We start from the raw sequence: 17,692 nt of genomic DNA, 5'->3' as shown, positions 1-17,692 counted from the left end.
AAAGCTTGTAGTAAGCAAATAATCAGGGAGGGAAGTTGTGCAGTGTTAGGAATGCATTGATGAGTGCCAGCTGCATGTTCAGCCCTAAGTCTCAGCCATAAGGCAAAAAAATTTAAAAGTACATTTATCAAAACAGGAGTAACTTGGCACTAGGTCTGAAAGCAGTCTTAGAAGTTTCTTTAATGTCTTCTTGTATGCCTGGAACATACTTTTCCTGATCCCCGCTTTGAGGAAATGACAAATTCAGATCCTGACACACTCTGGTGTTTCTTCTTATGCTGGTAACTTTAAATTAGAGATTCACTTAAGGTTATGGATGTAAGTACTGTTGAAATGTTCTAGCTCAGCTTTTTACCTATATGGCTTCCATTTAATTAGATTTAAATAATTATACTTTAGAGATCTTTCCATTGTGATGATAGATAGGAGAACATAGTTCTTTGATTGTTAAGAATTGTATTCATTTTACATCCAGTTTTATGTATTTTTCTTCTCACAGTCTGTGCAAAAATATAGTTTTATTAATCATGTAATTAGAAGTAGAAAATATGGGGGCCTAAAAATCATGTACTTCCCAATATTTTTGCCACTGAGGAACTCACATGATTTTCTCACATGCATCCTTTGGTTTTAAACATGTTAACTTATTAAAATGGTATTTACTAAAAGCATTATTCTTCATTTTCATTATAAGCATACATGCATATATATATATATATACATAAAATTACATGTATGTATGTATAGTAAACTACCAACCAGAGGCTTTTATAAACTTGAGATAATTAACATTATCCTGAGGAGTTTATAATTTTAACCAAAAACAAATTTCACCTTTTATATGGTCCAATGCCTCTTTATATATGGTAAATATTATAATCCTCTGTCTATATTTTTAATTTGTCCAAGATTCATGTTTTCTGTGTTAATAAACTCCTAGAGATTAAAGAAACTTGTTCAACTATTAATTCTAAAAAGAAATAAAATAAAAAAACCCAAAGCCCAAACTAATAAACAAAAAATCAAGGTGACATCGTTGCTATCTGGCAGAGTTGGGACTTGAATCCAATGGCAGGCCTGACATTATTTCTAATGTAATATTTTACTTATAAACAGCAGCTGCAAAATTCTGGCTTCCACTGGTAGTTCATCACGCGCATGCCTGTGTGTGTGTGTGTGTGTGTGTGTGTGTGTGTGTCCAGATTCCTAATGTCAGGCTTGTTGTGACAATCCATGGGAAGCATGTAGCACTGTATTCAACACATTTTATATGCTCAAAAAATTTAGAAGTAAGGATCATGATCTTTGGGAAGTTTTCTTTGAGCCTCCCCTGCATATCCTAATTAGGCTCAGTGCTGATACCTTTCAGACAAGAACCTTACCCATTCCACTTCTATTGTGATACATATTGCCTTCATTATACTTATATATTTTTGCATCTGCCTGATCCCCTAGAGAGAGAGGGAGACATGGAATCTGAAGCAGGTTTCAGGCTCTGAGCTGTCAGCACAGAGCCTGACATGGGGTTCGATCTCAGGATCTGTGAGATCATGACTTGGGCTGAAGTTGGACACCTAACTGACCGAGCCACCCAGGAACCCCTTATTTTATTTTTTAATGTCTATTTATTTTGAGAAAGAAGAGAGAATGTGAACAGGGAGGGGCAGAGAAAGAAAGAGAGAGAGATTGAATCCCAGGCAGGATCTGTGATGATAGCACAGAGCTCAATTCAGGGCTTTATCTCATGAACTGAGATCATGACCTGCACTGAAATCAAGAGTCAGATGCTTAAACGGCCAAGCCACCCAGACACCCCAACCAATCAAATTATATACAATAGTTTAACATATCTTATTAATTAAGAATAAAAGGTATATTCACATTTTCCAACTGAAGTTTAGAGCATTATCTTTGACTTTGTGATATTGAAAGAATGGGTTTACTTTTCTCTCTGTTTACAGTTTTAAATAAATTCATAGTTTACTATTTTAGTTTTTTTGTGTTTTGATACTGAACTTGATGTAAGTGTATCAGTGAGTTGGTTCAAGTTACCCCAAATTATAAAATAAACTTGAGAGAACATAAAAACTTCAAGAAGGTGGGGATCTTGTCTTTCATGTTCAGCATTTGATCCCCAATACGCAGAAGAGAGCACTGGATGAAATCAGGAACTATTTGTGAAATATAAATTCTACAACAAAGCAAAATACACTTTATTGTCTTCTTGTCCTTTTTAATTTTATTTTCCTTCTTTTTTTCCTGTTTCCTCCTGCCCTCTTTCATTCTCTCTCCTTCTCTTTCTCACCACTCTTTTTTGTTATTTTTCAATTCTCAATGTAAGGTTAACTAACTCCTGAATTTTCATCTAAGCACTATCTATTCAAGGGTATGTTGCCAAAATGTGATTCTAGCCATAAAACCCCGAGTGCAGAAAATAATCGACATGCCCCAGAATACATTTCATCTTACATCTTAGCTCCTCATACCTCAGCAGAGAAATTGGCAAAGTGGTTATGATGTTAATTATCTCATTTTATTGACATCATCCTGAAATGAGTGTACCAATGTGCATTTGTTTCCATCAAATTTTTTTCCAAACTCTATTACATGTTTCCTTTATTGCTTAAATGCAGCATACAGGACTAGTGAAATACTTCTTGATTACTTGGTATAATCACTTCAAACACTAATTTCACTATTAATGATCTATTAAAACCACTCTCTGAGAATGTACTTAGTTATTAATAGAATAACTGGCATAGTGTTGTGGTTTCATAACCTGATCAAAAAGAGCAAAAGATTACGGGTTGTCTCTGCCACCACCTTCCCAAATATCCAAGAGTCAAATTTCTTGTGTGTAGAACAAAGATTTGTAGAGGACTCTCCGGTTCCTTTTTCAGATATTTGATGCTATGATATCTGTCCCAGTTCTGCATAACTTAAAATGACCATATGCACGAAAGTATTACAAGTTTAACTTTGTTCATAGGTAAATACAATAAACACAAAGATCCCTTATTTGCGTAAGGAGAACTTGGTGAATACACAAACAGTTGGATATAAATCTTCCCTGTCTTCCTGCATGAAAGTCTGGTTGGGGTGAATTTCTTTATTGTGTGATTGATTGTTCAAAACTGTTTCATTCAAAATTATAGAAAATAATCCAATAGATTCTAACACCGCCATGTTTCTTTCATGTCTTTCTTTGCTTTTCTCTTTCTTCTTAAACAAAAGGAAACAAGTTTTCCTTTAATTGCCTTTTTTGGGGAATGTACTCTACCTTTTGTCAGAGAGAAATTATGTTGGCGCTTAAAAATGTTAAGGTAGACTTGTATTTAAATTGATCGCAATAGGGGTCACGACTGTTCTAATGGGGGAGAGAGATTGAACTAAATTACAAAGACAACAAAAGTAGGTGGAGACTTACAGTCATTGAACAGAATGATGGAAGTCAGTGGATGGAAAATTACTAAGAGAAACTTGATTACATTTCAACTACAATGTGATTCTTGCTAAACTAACCTGACGAAATTCCTATAAAAGTAAGCCACGTATATGGGCATTAGGGGTGGGTAATAAGGAACTTGACCAGATTTCAAAGATACTGAGATATCCAGGATAGAAAGATTTCCACTAAACTGGCTCAGGATTCTTTACTGAAGAACGCAGCTGATCAGGGAAGGTCCTGAGGATAAACCCTAGTCCTTATAAAAAGGCTTATAGAGGGGCACCTGGTTGACTCAGTTGGTTAAACATCCGACTTTGGCTCAGGTCATGAACTCTCGGACTCTGTGCTGTCAGCCTCTTTGCTGTCAGAGTCTGCTTCTGATCCTCTGTTCCCCTCTTTCTCTGCCCCCCACCACTGCTTGTGCGCTCTCTCTCTCTCTCTCTCTCTCTCTCAGAAATAGTTAGAGAAAGACTGATATCATATGTGTTCACTCATCTGTGGAACTTGAGAAACTTAACAGAAGACCATGGGGGAAGAGAAGGGGAAAAAATAGTTTCAAATCGAGGGAGGCAAACCATAAGAAACTCCTAAATACAGAGAACAAACTGAAGTTTGCTTGGGGGAGCTGGGGAGAGGGAGGAATGGGTGATGGGCATTGAGGAGGGCACTTGTTGAGATGAGCACTGGGTGTTGTAGGTAAGTGATGATGAATCATGGGAATCTACCCCTAAAACCAAGAGCACACTGTAGACACTGTATGTTAGCTAACTTGACAATAAATTACATATAAAAAATAAAAATAAATACATACATACATACATACATACATACACATTTTTTTAAAAAAGGGTTATAGAAACCTGACAAAAGTTTTGTCAAGGAGGGCATTTTTGCCACTTTCCTCGGTTCTCATTGTTACCTGAAGCTTTCTGAAGGGACACCGCTACTTTTCCATCCAGCGAATGACATATTTTATCGTGTCAGTATTCACGTTTCTCTGATTTTTTCACTACTTTGCTCAGATAAAAAATGTGTTTTTCCCATAAAGTTATTTCTGTTCATTGAATTTTGTAGAATATTTTATTTTGGGCTTCACTAGGATTTGGGGGACATATAATGCCCTGAGAGATGTTTCCATTTCTTTATGGTTTATTGATGCCGTATTCCTCTCTCCTCCTCCTTCCGCCTGCTGTTTTCTTAACTGCCAAAGTTTATTTGTTCGGCACAATACTTCAAGTCTTTCAGGATGTGAAAGGCCTACTCTTTAAAAAGGCCAATTCTCTGAAAATCACTCTTTTTGATTATCAACATGAAATATGGCTGCTTGTTTTTAGCCTGAAGCTTTCTCATGTTGCCTGTGCCAGAATCGTATCCTTCTTCAAACAGTGACCCAACACCAATTGTTCGGTTTTATTAACGTGCCAATGTTGTGCTAGTGCATATTGCTGCATTGGCAGTGTTTTGAGTCTACAAAGCATGTAATGTATGGGAATTTACTCTATGTTTTATTGTAGATGGAAGTTATCAATATTTTCTTGCCTCACACCACAAATACATTTTTTTTTAATGTGCCTTTCAGGATAGCATGTATTGCCTGCAGCGTGTTTGCACTCAACATCAGTGATTCCAAATTAAATTCCTACTGAGATCATCAGGCAGACAATTAGTAGCAATTGCTTGCTTTTGGAGAAAAATCAAATCTTGCCCTAAGTTTATGGTCAAATTATAGTAATATAATACATATTTATACAGATGCCGCATCATGGACAGAGTAGACTGTGAGTCAGCCGTCTATTAATAGTTCCATTAGCATGTATGATTTTCATATTGGGCTATACTTATATGCAAGTAAATTATCCATAAACCTTTCCTTAGAATATGATAATGTTAAAGAGATTATATTTCATATTTATGAAGAGTAATAAAATGTTTTACAGATAGAGCTGTATATCTATATAACCTTAGCTTTTCACTCTGAACATCAGGAAGTTTGGCTTCTCTCACACTTGTACCCCTAATTAGTTATACGTTCCTAGATTTTTCACTTCGTCTTTCCACGCCTTGAAAAAGGTCTTCTTTTTCTTTTTTTTTTTCTTTTTTTCTTTTCTCCTTGAAAATACCTTCCGTTCAATTTAACTGAGCTGTTGAATTGAAAATTAATTGGCGGATTAAGTTCAAGTAAGTTTGATGTACGGTTTTTGAGTAAGCACCTTACACCGTGTAAGCTATCAGGTATATAATTGTGAACAAGGCATATCTTAACTTGTAAGAGTCAGAGCATTTAGTGAAAACACAATGACATGGATCCGGCCAATGCCCGTGACCATGCTGAGGGAAAACATAGAGTCTGTGGGAGCCCCAAGTACAGAAGCCCACGCCCAACTGAAGGTTGTGGACAGGCTGCGTTGAGGAAGTGTGGGGCTCAGTTTTGAAGACAGTCAGACGGGAAGGACGGGCACCCTGCAAGCTGAGGATAACCATAGGTAGAGATGTCTGCGTGATATTTAAGCACACCTAAGGGCCAAGATGTGTTACTGCTTATTTAGACAATTCTCTTTTGAGGGACATTAAGTTGTTTTGAGTTTTTGTTAAGATAATAATGCATTAAAAGTCCTTTATATAAACTTTGGATGTTTCTATTTATTTTCTCTGGAGAGAAACGTAAGACCAGATTGCAGAATCAAAATTATAAAGGTTTTTAAGGCTCTTTATCTTCCTGAGGGGTTGTTCAAATTGTATTTACCTCAATAACGTATGATAGAGTCCACATCACCAACACGTTGCTAGCACTGAATAATATAATTTTGTTCCTGGGTTGAATGGCTATCTAATGAATGGCCTCTGGTTAAAATCACCCTAGATTCGTATCCCACACCTACAGCTTAGTGCTAGAATAAGCTGCACAGCCCTTACTCCAGATCCTTCATGCTTAAAATAGAATAGCACCTTCCTCACAAGGTTATTAAAAAGATAAAACAGAATAAAATGTACCATCCTATTGTCTTACATGGAAAACATTCAATTAATATTCCATACCAGTGTTATGATAATATTCAAATCTGTGAGATTGGCATTAAAAACATACACTAAAACAAATAAAGGACAAGGATTTTAAAATTACTTGTGCATTTGTACTATAAATTACAATTCTTATATATCAGATATATAATCTATTGATATAACAAAATTGGTGTAGCTCATTTTTAAGTAATTACAGGTAGTAAAACAAAACAAAACTGAAATTGATAGTCTGTGAAATGATACTAAGTTCTAAATAATTGATAACAATAACAATCAACATTTTCTACCAGCAACATTTTAGCTACCACTTAATTTAGGATTATGATATTTAGTAAAAATTTTAAAAATGAATTCTCTCAAATAGTTATACAGTCAAGAATACTGAAATTTGAAGAGGTTGTGATTGGCATGGAGCAAGGCTAAAAACCACGCTTGTGTGTCTTCGCAATTAGGTTATTTTGATAAAACAATATAATAATATTGTCTATTTTCTCTTAACTGTTTTTACAGAGGTCTGATGTAGGGGCCTCAGTTTTGACAGACCCTCAGAGGCACTGATTAATTTTCAAATCAACTTTGTCAATTAAATTAAATCATCTCTGGTTTAATTAAAACTGCAAATTATTTTTCAGGAAAAAAAAAAACGTCTCTTAATTGTGATATTGACATTTCAATTTAGATTTTATATATGCTTCAAAATATCTTATAAAAGAAATTATATGAATAAGACAAGATTTAAAAATGACACATGACCACTGATTCCATTATCCTAAACTCTCACTTTATAATGAAGTTTGTTGTGGAAACAGATTTCATATACGTACATAGCTATTAATTAACTGGATAGATAATTTTTTCTCAGATTATTAAAAGCAAATTTTGTACACTAATGTTTCATGTTTTAATAATTGACAAACTTTGAATATTTTTATATTAATTTTAAAATTATTTGATGAAAGAGTCAAGCAACATATTTTCATGAGTTCTGCTGTCACACACTAAATATATGAAATTAGAATTGATGTGGCTTTTTTTTTTTTAATTTTTTTTTTAACATTTATTTATTTTTGAGACAGAGAGAGACAGAGCATGAACGGGGGAGGGGCAGAGAGGGAGACACAGAATCTGAAACAGGCTCCAGGCTCTGAGCTGTCAGCACAGAGCCCGACGCGGGGCTCGAACTCACGGACCGCGAGATCATGACCCGAGCTGAAGTCGGCCGCTTAACCGACTGAGCCACCCAGGCGCCCCATGTGGCTTTTTTTTTGTAGTTGAGTAATAATTACTGTTGTTAACGCTAATTGATTATTTACCTAAAAGAAAAGGTCTATAAATGTTACGTTATTTTGCTTTACAGATGCTCCCAAGTTTATATCAAACCAAACAATTTATTACTCTTGGGAAGGAAACCCGATCAATATAAGCTGTGATGTGAAATCTAATCCACCAGCATCAGTCCTTTGGAGAAGAGAGAAATTAGTCTTGCCAGCTAAAAACACCACTAATTTAAAGACATATAGTGCAGGGAGAAAGATGATATTAGAGGTAAGTCTTTATGTACATATGAATAAGTTGTACTATTTTAGCAGTTAACTATTATGTTATATTTTTAAATACCTTGATATAAATACACTTATATATTTCATATAATACATATACACATACAAATCTTATTGTATATTTTTCATGTCCTTTTACTTAAAAAGGAAATTTTATGCATTTGGATCATGGCCCATTAATGATTAATTTCTCATAATTTACTTATGTAGGATTATGAGTGTATAGCAAAAGCCATTATTTTTCATGAAGTAATATTTGGAAAAAGTCAGTTATATCAGGAAAAAATAGAGTGAGGGAATGAGTAATTAATTCATCAGTTATCGAGGGCCAAAAGTTCAGTTTCACTGTTGATTGTAGCCATTGTTTTTGAGGTTATGCTTTGTTTCTAGGACTGGCATATGTTACTTCTTGCTGTTACATACTTACAAGTTTCTAAATAAACCAGATTTACTTGTTCACTGCCTCATTTCATTTTATTTTGTATATGTATTTTACATGTATACATATTTTATTTTGTTAAGTTTATTTATTGTGAGAGAGAGAGAGAGAGAGAGAGAGCAGGGGTAGGGGTAGGGGTAGAGGGAGAGGGAGAGAGAATCCTAAGCAGGCTCTGCACTGTCAGCACAGAGCCCAAGGCGGGACTCAAACTTACGAACTGTGAGATCATGACCCGAGCCAAAATAGAGAGTTGGACGCTTAACCAACTGAGCCACAGAGGCGCCTTTCATTTTATAGTTTAAATTAAGATTGTATATCATTGTTTTTATACTGCCTAGTGCCTGGGCTTTAAATTCTGTTTGAGTACACTACCTCTTATTTAGTAATTGCTGATTATGTGTCTGTATCAGTTCCCAAAGTTTGTGTTTCTATGACCATAATCAGGGACCCTTCCAGTTTATCATTCTTTCAATATAATTAGGAATCTTCCCCACCAGCCTTATTTAGCTGAAAGGACACTATATTTTTTCCCTGTAGTTCAGTTTACATAAATTTTAAAGATGCATGGTTTAAAATAACATCTGATATCCAGACTGCATGAACTTCAAGGTGTTCTCATTGGTGCCTTGTTAAGTCTTCTACCTGGTAACTGGACTTAGTGAAATGTTTGGTTGATAGAAGGGTTTAACCATTACTTCCCCAATTATTTGGATAGCTGACTAATAATTAAGCTACACTGTCTAAATCCATTTTGGTTTAAATTGGTTCCTTTGTAACTTTATTAGAAGAACTAGCTATTGGTGAATTGACACAGAGGTCAAGTTCGCAAAGACATTTGGGTGGATTTAACCTAAAATGTAGGTATTTAACCATAGTTAAAAACCAAGGTTAGATTTAATCTTAGTTTGGGGTACTGTGTTACTGTGTTTGGGCTGCTATAATGAATACCAGATTGGGTAGTTTCAACAAAGAAACCCTTCCCCACATCCACATTTCTGTAGGCTAGAAGTCCAGGAACAAGGTGCCAGGGTGGTTTGTTTGTTTGTTTGTTTATGAAATCCCTGTCCTTGTTTGCAGATGTTCCCTCTAACCATTTACTAACATAGACTTTCCTATGTGCACATAAAGAGAGCGCTCTGGTTTCTTGTCTTTTTATAAGGACATTAAGACCCATTTTTATGACCTCACTTAACTTCAGTTATCTCTTTAAAGACCCTATCTCCAAATAACATTAGAGGTTAGGGTTTCAACATGTGAATTCCATGGGTCAACACAATTCATTCCGTAACAGGTAGATTTAAGTTCATGTTTAAATGACAGACTAATCTGCAATTTCTGCTTTACATCATTTTACCAGTTTTCAGTTTCTGGGATAGCTCATAATTCTCCATAGTCAATTTCAAGCAACATGTAATAAATCCGACATTTAAATATATTATTTTATATTTAAATATTTTATTCATATAAAGCTCTCATGTTATTTAATCTTCTGCCCAAATGGCATTTCTCTCCATCCCAAAGTGAAAACTAAGCAATTTTTATTTATACACAGCCGCACGGTTTGTTGGTTAGAGCATTGACCTTGAATATACACTTTTTATGTGCATACTATTTTCAAAAATCAAATTAAAATCATGAATAAATAACTAATGTATAACTAATACAATAAGAAGACAAAATAAAACAAAATAACAATAACTATAAAAAAGAAAAAGCAATGATAAGCATTACTAATCTTGAATCAATAACATATATAGTTGGTTATGATACTACATTTTTATTTTTTTGGTAATTATTATAATAGTCATATAATTGCTAATTCTTAACATGTAATACAATATAGAAAAATAGAGTTTGCAATTGATAACAAGTTGGTCAATAATAGATTTCTTGAATTGATTTTAAATTTTTTCCTTTCACGTTGAGTAAATATATATTTTCAATCTTTTAAATTATGAATTTTAAGACATAATAAAATATTATATAAATCCTTTGGATTGCTGCCAATAAATTCATCTCTATAGCCCATCCATTTTTTTTTCCCTGAGTGCTTCCTGAGGTAATTGGACATATTTTTAATATATGGGCAAAAATTGATGTAGGAACTTTCTAATGGATTGATTGGAATAATATTGTTTTATTGTTCTCTGTTGTTTCTTAAGTAAAGTGCTAACTATTAAATATATGATTTTTTCTTACAATGGAATACAGAGAAATGAAACCAAGTTTTTGAAGGCTTAGGAAAAAGATTATTGAATTCCCTTATCAACAATGTATTCCCAGCCCTTATTGATGTTCAAAACTATATGTTGTTCTATTATGTACTATGAAAGCCCAACATCTTAAGTAACTTGAATTATTTTAATTGCATATTTAAATATGAAAAAGTGGTTTCATATGTAAGATGTTCCTAGTTCTTGGATAAATAGCAGGAATAACTGGTATATTTTAAATTTAAATATTTTTAAGTTAGTGCTTTATAATATACCTATTTGTACATTATTTTATTTTTTGATAAGATTACTTCTTATTTCATTGTGTTCATATTGGGCGTCAAGCCACTCTTGGACATTGTTTTCATATTGCTTTCCTAGGACACATCAAATATGCTGCCGGGCTCATGATTTGGTCAGGTTATATCTAGATCTGTGCTTTTCTTTTAAATAATCTATTCTATTAGGGGTGTTTTCTGTATTTGTTCATCATACAACATTATAAAGAAATTATTTCAGAAAAAATTATGAAACTTCTATCTTGGGATAGGCAAACTCCCAGGAACAGAAAACAAACAAACAAGTGAAAAAACCTTGAATTGAGCCTTTTAAAAGTCGTTCCAATTAAACTGGTTATATTTAAATTACCTTTTTAATATGGAGGAGCTGCATGATAGTTCTCATACTTTGTCATGGCCATTCTGTCTCTGCATTGTGTCAGTTCAGTACACATTCTTTCCTGTGGACTATATAAATAACTCTCAAATGCTTGTAAAATGAAGAAATTTTTTGTTGGCAGATTTCTTTCTCACTAGTAAAATTGTTTTAAAGTTAAATTAACCTAGTTTATTAAAAACTGAATGTAAGAAAAATGAATATTTTAATCACTCAAAAGTACTTACATAAGAACTGTTAAATGTTCTAATCCTTAAACTTATGATCTACTCCTAGATAGACAGCTAACCAGAGAATGAATAACACAGATTTTTTTTTTTGTACTCTTTCAGAATTACCATCTTCAATGGACCTCAAAATTGCACTTTTAGTTAATGGCCTCTCATTACCACAAAATCATTTTCCCCTTTTTGGGATAGAGTTGAAATTAACAGCAACTCTTATATTAAAAAATAAAAAAAAAAAAAAAAGAAATTAACAGCAACTCTTGTTGTAAGCATATGCTCCCTTAATAATAGTTACTGGGATTGAAAATTGTATCTATTACTATCATCAAATCTCTTTTCTGAATTGATACTTCAGAATTTCGGTACATTAGAATTACAGGGTTGGTCCCAACGTTCAGCAATAGAATTCTGGAAGGTTAACTTAATTATGGATTTCGAATGTGTAAGGATTGAGGTCAGCTATTTTGCACCTAAACTGAAAGAGAATGATAAGAATTGAACATAAATGGAGGCGAGATACTGTTATTAGTTATCAAGATAATATGCCTGTCTACAGGGATTACTACACAAGAGCAACATTTTTCTTGCAAAGTACCTTCCTGGAAAGATTATTATTTTTTTTTTTAGAATGAGTCCTCATCCTTCATTAATATTTCATATTCAATAAAATCATGAGAGGGAAAGAAAACTGATGTATTTCCAACCTTTTTTGAACTTTAAGTCTGCCTGACTTGAGGCTAAAACAGAAAACAAAGAGTTAATTGATGCTTTGGGAACAATTTTCTGTTTTCAAGTTCATGTCTGCAGTGATTGCAGAATATATTTTTTTCAAAATGTGTACTACTTTCACATCCTTACATACATTAATATCTAGTGATTTTTCTATTCATTAGATGTAGCATTTATCTACTTAATAAATTAATAGCTAAACTATATTTCACCTAGTCCCATGGAAACACAGGTCTATGGATTACATCTTGAAAGGGTGTGATACTTACTTGATACAGAAAAAAAAAAAAGAATATGACAAGGAGTTGTAAATAATAGAACAGTTGTGAAGATGGTAGGCATACTAGAGTCTATTTTAAAACCGTTGTGATATTGTTTTAAAATTGTTCAACATTTATTATTATGATTATTTTAGATTGCACCTACATCTGACAATGACTTTGGACGATATAATTGCACAGCCACTAACCGTATAGGAACAAGATTTCAAGAATATATTCTTGCTTTGGCTGGTAAGTATAGCACAATAATTTCTGAGATCTCCTAAAATATTTCTGTAATCAAATAGCTTTACATTTTAATAAGTAATGATACAGGTTATTATTAGGAGGAATGAACCAATACTTAAAAATTTAGAACAGTTGCATCTGAGGGAAGATAGTGAGGACTTAGAACATATTTACTAATCAAGATTGATTTTAAACCTTGGTTCGGATCTCCCAACTTTATGAGTGAACTGTCTATGAAAAAAAGGCGAAAATATCTTAGGAAAGCAAATAATAGGGGCGCCTGGGTGGCTCAGTCAGTTAAGCGTCTGACTTTGGCTCAGGTCATGATCTCAGTTTGTGACTTCAGGCCCCTCATCGGGTTCTGCGCTGACAGTTCAGAGCCTGGAGCCTGCTTCAGATTCTGTGTCTCCTTCTCTCTCTCTATCCCTCCCCTGCTTGTGTTCTCTCTCTCTCAAAAATAAATAAATAAACATTAAAAAAGAAAGCAAATTATATTTTATGTAAAGTTAGAACCCTATAAAAAAAAAACTAAAAATAAAAGATATCTTGATAGAAAACAAACTAAAATTAATCTGTTTTAAAATCTTAAAGTTGAAACTACAAATAGTAAGCTTATTTTTAAGGCAAATAGAAAATTTAGGATTATATAACTGCCATTGAAAACTGTTGCATTTTTTGTTTGAAAACATTCTAGTTATTCCCAGAGCTTAAAGATATAGAAATAATGACATGTAGAATACAATTCATTTTAACTAGAAATCTAGTTATGTTTTTAGTTATATAAATAACAGTTATATATAAAATATACATACATATTTATAGAATTTGCCATTATGTTTTACAAGACTGGAAGTCAGAAGATATACATTGTAGTATATTTTTTATAGCTCCTATGATACAAAAACTTGATTTATTGCATTTTAAGAGTAGGTAGAGAAATATCAAAAAATTATTGTAATATTATGTTTTAATAGAATACATACCTTCTATGAAAATATTTTAAACTGTTTTCTAAGTAGAGTTCCAGTATATAACTATAATTTTATATTAAGTTAAGAAAGATATTTATTATTACTGATATGATACTGATATATATCATAATGATATGATTATATGATATAAATATACTCCTGAAGTAATATTATTAGTCGTAAAGACCAAAGGGAAGTTTAAAAGTTTATAAAACCTGGAGAGCCTGGGTGGCTCAGTCGGTTAAGCCTCCGACTTTGGCTCAGGTCATGATCTCATGGTTGGTGAGTTCGAGCCCCACGTTGGGCTCTGTGCTGACCACTTGGAGCCTGGAGTCTGCTTCAGATTCTGTGTCTCCCTCTCTCTCTACCCCTCCCCTGCTCATTCTCTGTCTTTCTCTCTCTCTCTCAAAAATAAATAAATATTTAAAAAAATAAAACAAAAGTTTACAAAACTAATCAATACTCAAAATATTATGTAACTGGAACCCGTTACTCTCCAAGTCAAGTTTTGTTAGACTAAGGGAAAAGGACGAGAAGGGATTGTATGAAAGGTTCTTGGGGAAGGAAGGAGAAAGAAAAATATTGACATGAAAGAGAACTTAGGAAGGGAAGGAAGGAGGAAGGGATAAAGAAAGGAAAGAAAGAAATGAATATTTATTATCTACCACGACGTTATTAGAAAATTAATCTCAATGAAAATCATAGGAAGTAGACTGTCCACATTTAGGCATATGAATAAACCATTAACAAGCAATTAAATTCTAGGAAAATGAAATGTGCTAAGTCATATCAAAATTCACTGATACTAAATTGAAGTGAATATGATCTGTACTGATCAGAGCATTCACTACTTATATTAATTCCAAGCCTCAGGAAATTAGATGAATTTCCTTGTAATTAATATGAACTTTTTATAAATAATAACTATGTATGTGACAGATATATATATATATATATAGAATTATAATAATATTGATAAACTATTTTACATGTTCTTTTTTACAGATGATATAAGTTTGTATCTATTAGGTAAACTTTACTAATGACCAGACTTTCTTAAATTTTTAAGTGCTTATAATTCTAGAAAAAATATGAAAAATAGAACATTATATTCATAATGAATAGACATTATTAAATTCTCAGGAAACATTTAATATCTCACATTTATTCATATTTCACATTCCATACTGGAAAATTTTTCATTGAAAAATGAAAATATATTTGATACTTATCCTGACATGGGGTCTGGGTGTGTCTGATACCTATACTTATAATGAAAGTATTAACTTACTGAGTTTCCCTCAGCTTGAAAAATAGAAAATGTTCACCTCAGGTAAGAACTAAAAGGTTATTGGAACTATTTATTGAATAGCACAATTTTCTTAATATTTAAAATTTTGTGATAAATGCATACCTAAAATTTGTTTCAGAAAGAGGTAGATTCAACTGAAATTGTAATGGAGATATAAAAATGAATTAGACCCTGAGCCTTACATGAGAAACCTACATTTAAGTATCGACATTTATAAACATTATTCCTTTGATGGGACCTCTTTATTTAATGCTTACAAAATGTAGTCTTTCCTGAAGAATTTGAACAATGAAAATGCAATGTGATTTTAAATAAGATACAAGAGAAATGTTATATAAAAAGTTAAATATTTCAAAACGGGTGTAAATATCACAGCTCAAAATTTCATTGGTCTGTCTGACCTAGTAAAATTACAGATAATTTATTATATGGTATTTTATACTATACCAGATTATTTAGATTCAAAGGGGCAATAAAATAAAGCAGCTAAAATTGCATATGAAATTATGTGCTACATATTCAGTGATAAATACTGGAAAAAGCTACCCTTTTAACTTCCTTTGTTTCAAAAATCATGTTTTCCTTTTTATTTTCCTTCTTATTTTCCTTTTTTGCCTCCTTTATAATTAAGTCCTACATCAAAGTGAGGTAGACATCTGTATGTCGGTGGGGGCACAACAGCCTGGAATAGGGTGTCATACCCTCAGCAGAGTTAATAGACTAAAGGGGGCCTCAGTGGTCTAGTGTGGGATGTTGGAGTCTAGGCAGGTGAGAAGGATTTCCATGTGCCAAGACAGATACAGCAACCCAGAGAGGAGTATTGGAACCTAATCAGTGTTAAGGAGGGATCCAACCAAGTAAAAGGGTGGGGACAGTGATTCATGACTCATTTCTACAAGTGTATGGAGTAACATCAGTAAATATATAAAGTATAATACAGTATGAAGTAGTCGTCTCACCTTTAAAGTTGCAGATAAAGGACAAAAACTAGAATAACCCTGGGATAATGGTTGGGGATTGGAGTTACCAGTGTGAAGTCTGGTTTTAACGTATGTTGATAAAGATAGAAAGGAGAAAAGAAGTAAAGATGTGTGTGTGTGTGTGTGTGTGTGTGTGTGTGTGTGTGTGTATTCAGCCATTTCTACAAGGAACTTCTTTTTGTCAGGAATCTTACTTAGAAAACAATTTCTGATCTATCTCTATCCACCAAGAGGACTTGGGACATGTAACACCTCAGCAGCAAAGAGCATACTAGCCTGGTACCCACTTCTTGGTTTTATTTGTTTCTAAAGTTTATTTATTTATTTTGAGAGAGAGAGAGAGAGAGGGAGGGAGAGAGAGAGTCTGCAACTAGCAGGGGAGGGGCAGAGAGATAGGGAGAGAGAATCCCAAGCAGGCTCCTCACCACTAGCATAGAGCCCAATGTGGGGCTAGAACCCATGAACATGAGATCATGACCTGAACTGAAGTCAAGAGTCAGAGGCTTAACCAACTGAGCCACCCAGGCTCCCCTACTTCTTGGTTTCTAAATACCATTCTTCAGTAAAAGTAACCAGGGTTTCTTGTAAAATTGCTGATTCTAACAGTGGAACCAAGTACAAAATAAGCCTGGAAAAATGTGTTGTGCCAGGAGGAAAAGAAATTAATAAAAAAAAGTAGAGAGAGAGAGACATGTCAAAAACATCCATCAACCAATTTTAACAAATATCATAATACAAATGAATTCAGCTGAGGGGCATCAATGGTTGCTAATGCAAGTACAATGAGAAAAAATTTAGTCAGATGACAAAAAAATAAATGGAAATGTTTTTAAAGTGTCTACTCCTCAAATTATTTTTAAATACAATGGAAAAATAATAACATTACGGTTGATAAACCTACCAGATCCCACTTTAATTAAGTGATCAAAATTAACATCACCAGTAATGAGAAAATTAAACTTGGGTGCTACCAGAAATAGGTAATGAGAAGAACACATAATAACAATTGTAATATTCCTGCCAAACGTGCATAATCAGGATCTAGTATGAGGAAATGTAAGACAAGTCCAAATTGAGGTACCATCTACAAAATAACCAGCCTTCAAAGTATCAAAGCCATGCAAACAAAGGACTGACTGAGGAAACTTTCTAGATTAAAGGACAGTAAAGATAAATAACAAATAAATGCCATGCCTGCATCTTTTGCTACAAAGGGCATTACTAGGGGAGCACCTGGGTGGCTCAGTTGGTTAAGCATCTGACTTGGGCCCAGGTTATGGTCTCGCAGTTTGTGACTTTGAGCCCCACATAGGCCTCTATGCTTACAGGTCAGAGCCTGGAGCCTGCTTCAGATTCTGTGTCTCCCTCTCTCTCTGCTCACAGGTTATGTTCACAAGATATCTTATGTGTATTTATTGGCCTTAGTTTCCTTCCTCTTTATTCTTTTTTCTTTGAACATAATTTCATACTCATAGGAAATTTGTGAGAATAGTTCATAGAACTTATATTTTTTTATCTGAGCCATTTATCGGGGGCCAACTTCAGCGTGTATTTACTGTATGTAACAAAACATTCCCCTACAAAAGCTCTATAAAACAATTAAATTACT

General features: G+C 33.5%; 1 protein-coding gene across 2 annotated transcripts in view; it reads left to right on the top strand.

Moving 5' to 3' along the window:
• Positions 1 to 17,692, top strand: part of NCAM2 (neural cell adhesion molecule 2) — a 531,010-nt gene that overhangs the window by 410,605 nt on the left and 102,713 nt on the right. For both annotated transcript variants that reach the window (XM_078452862.2, XM_078452863.2), the window contains exons 10-11: positions 7,827 to 8,014; positions 12,727 to 12,823. In XM_078452862.2, the coding sequence (XP_078308988.2) occupies positions 7,827 to 8,014; positions 12,727 to 12,823 (285 nt within the window). The remainder of the gene's footprint in view (positions 1 to 7,826; positions 8,015 to 12,726; positions 12,824 to 17,692) is intronic.

This window comes from Panthera onca, chromosome C2 (genome assembly GCF_046562875.1).
Source record: "Panthera onca isolate mPanOnc1 chromosome C2, mPanOnc1 haplotype 2, whole genome shotgun sequence".
NCBI classification, from domain to species: Eukaryota; Metazoa; Chordata; class Mammalia; order Carnivora; family Felidae; genus Panthera; species Panthera onca.
This window is presented reverse-complemented; position numbering and strand designations above follow the sequence as displayed.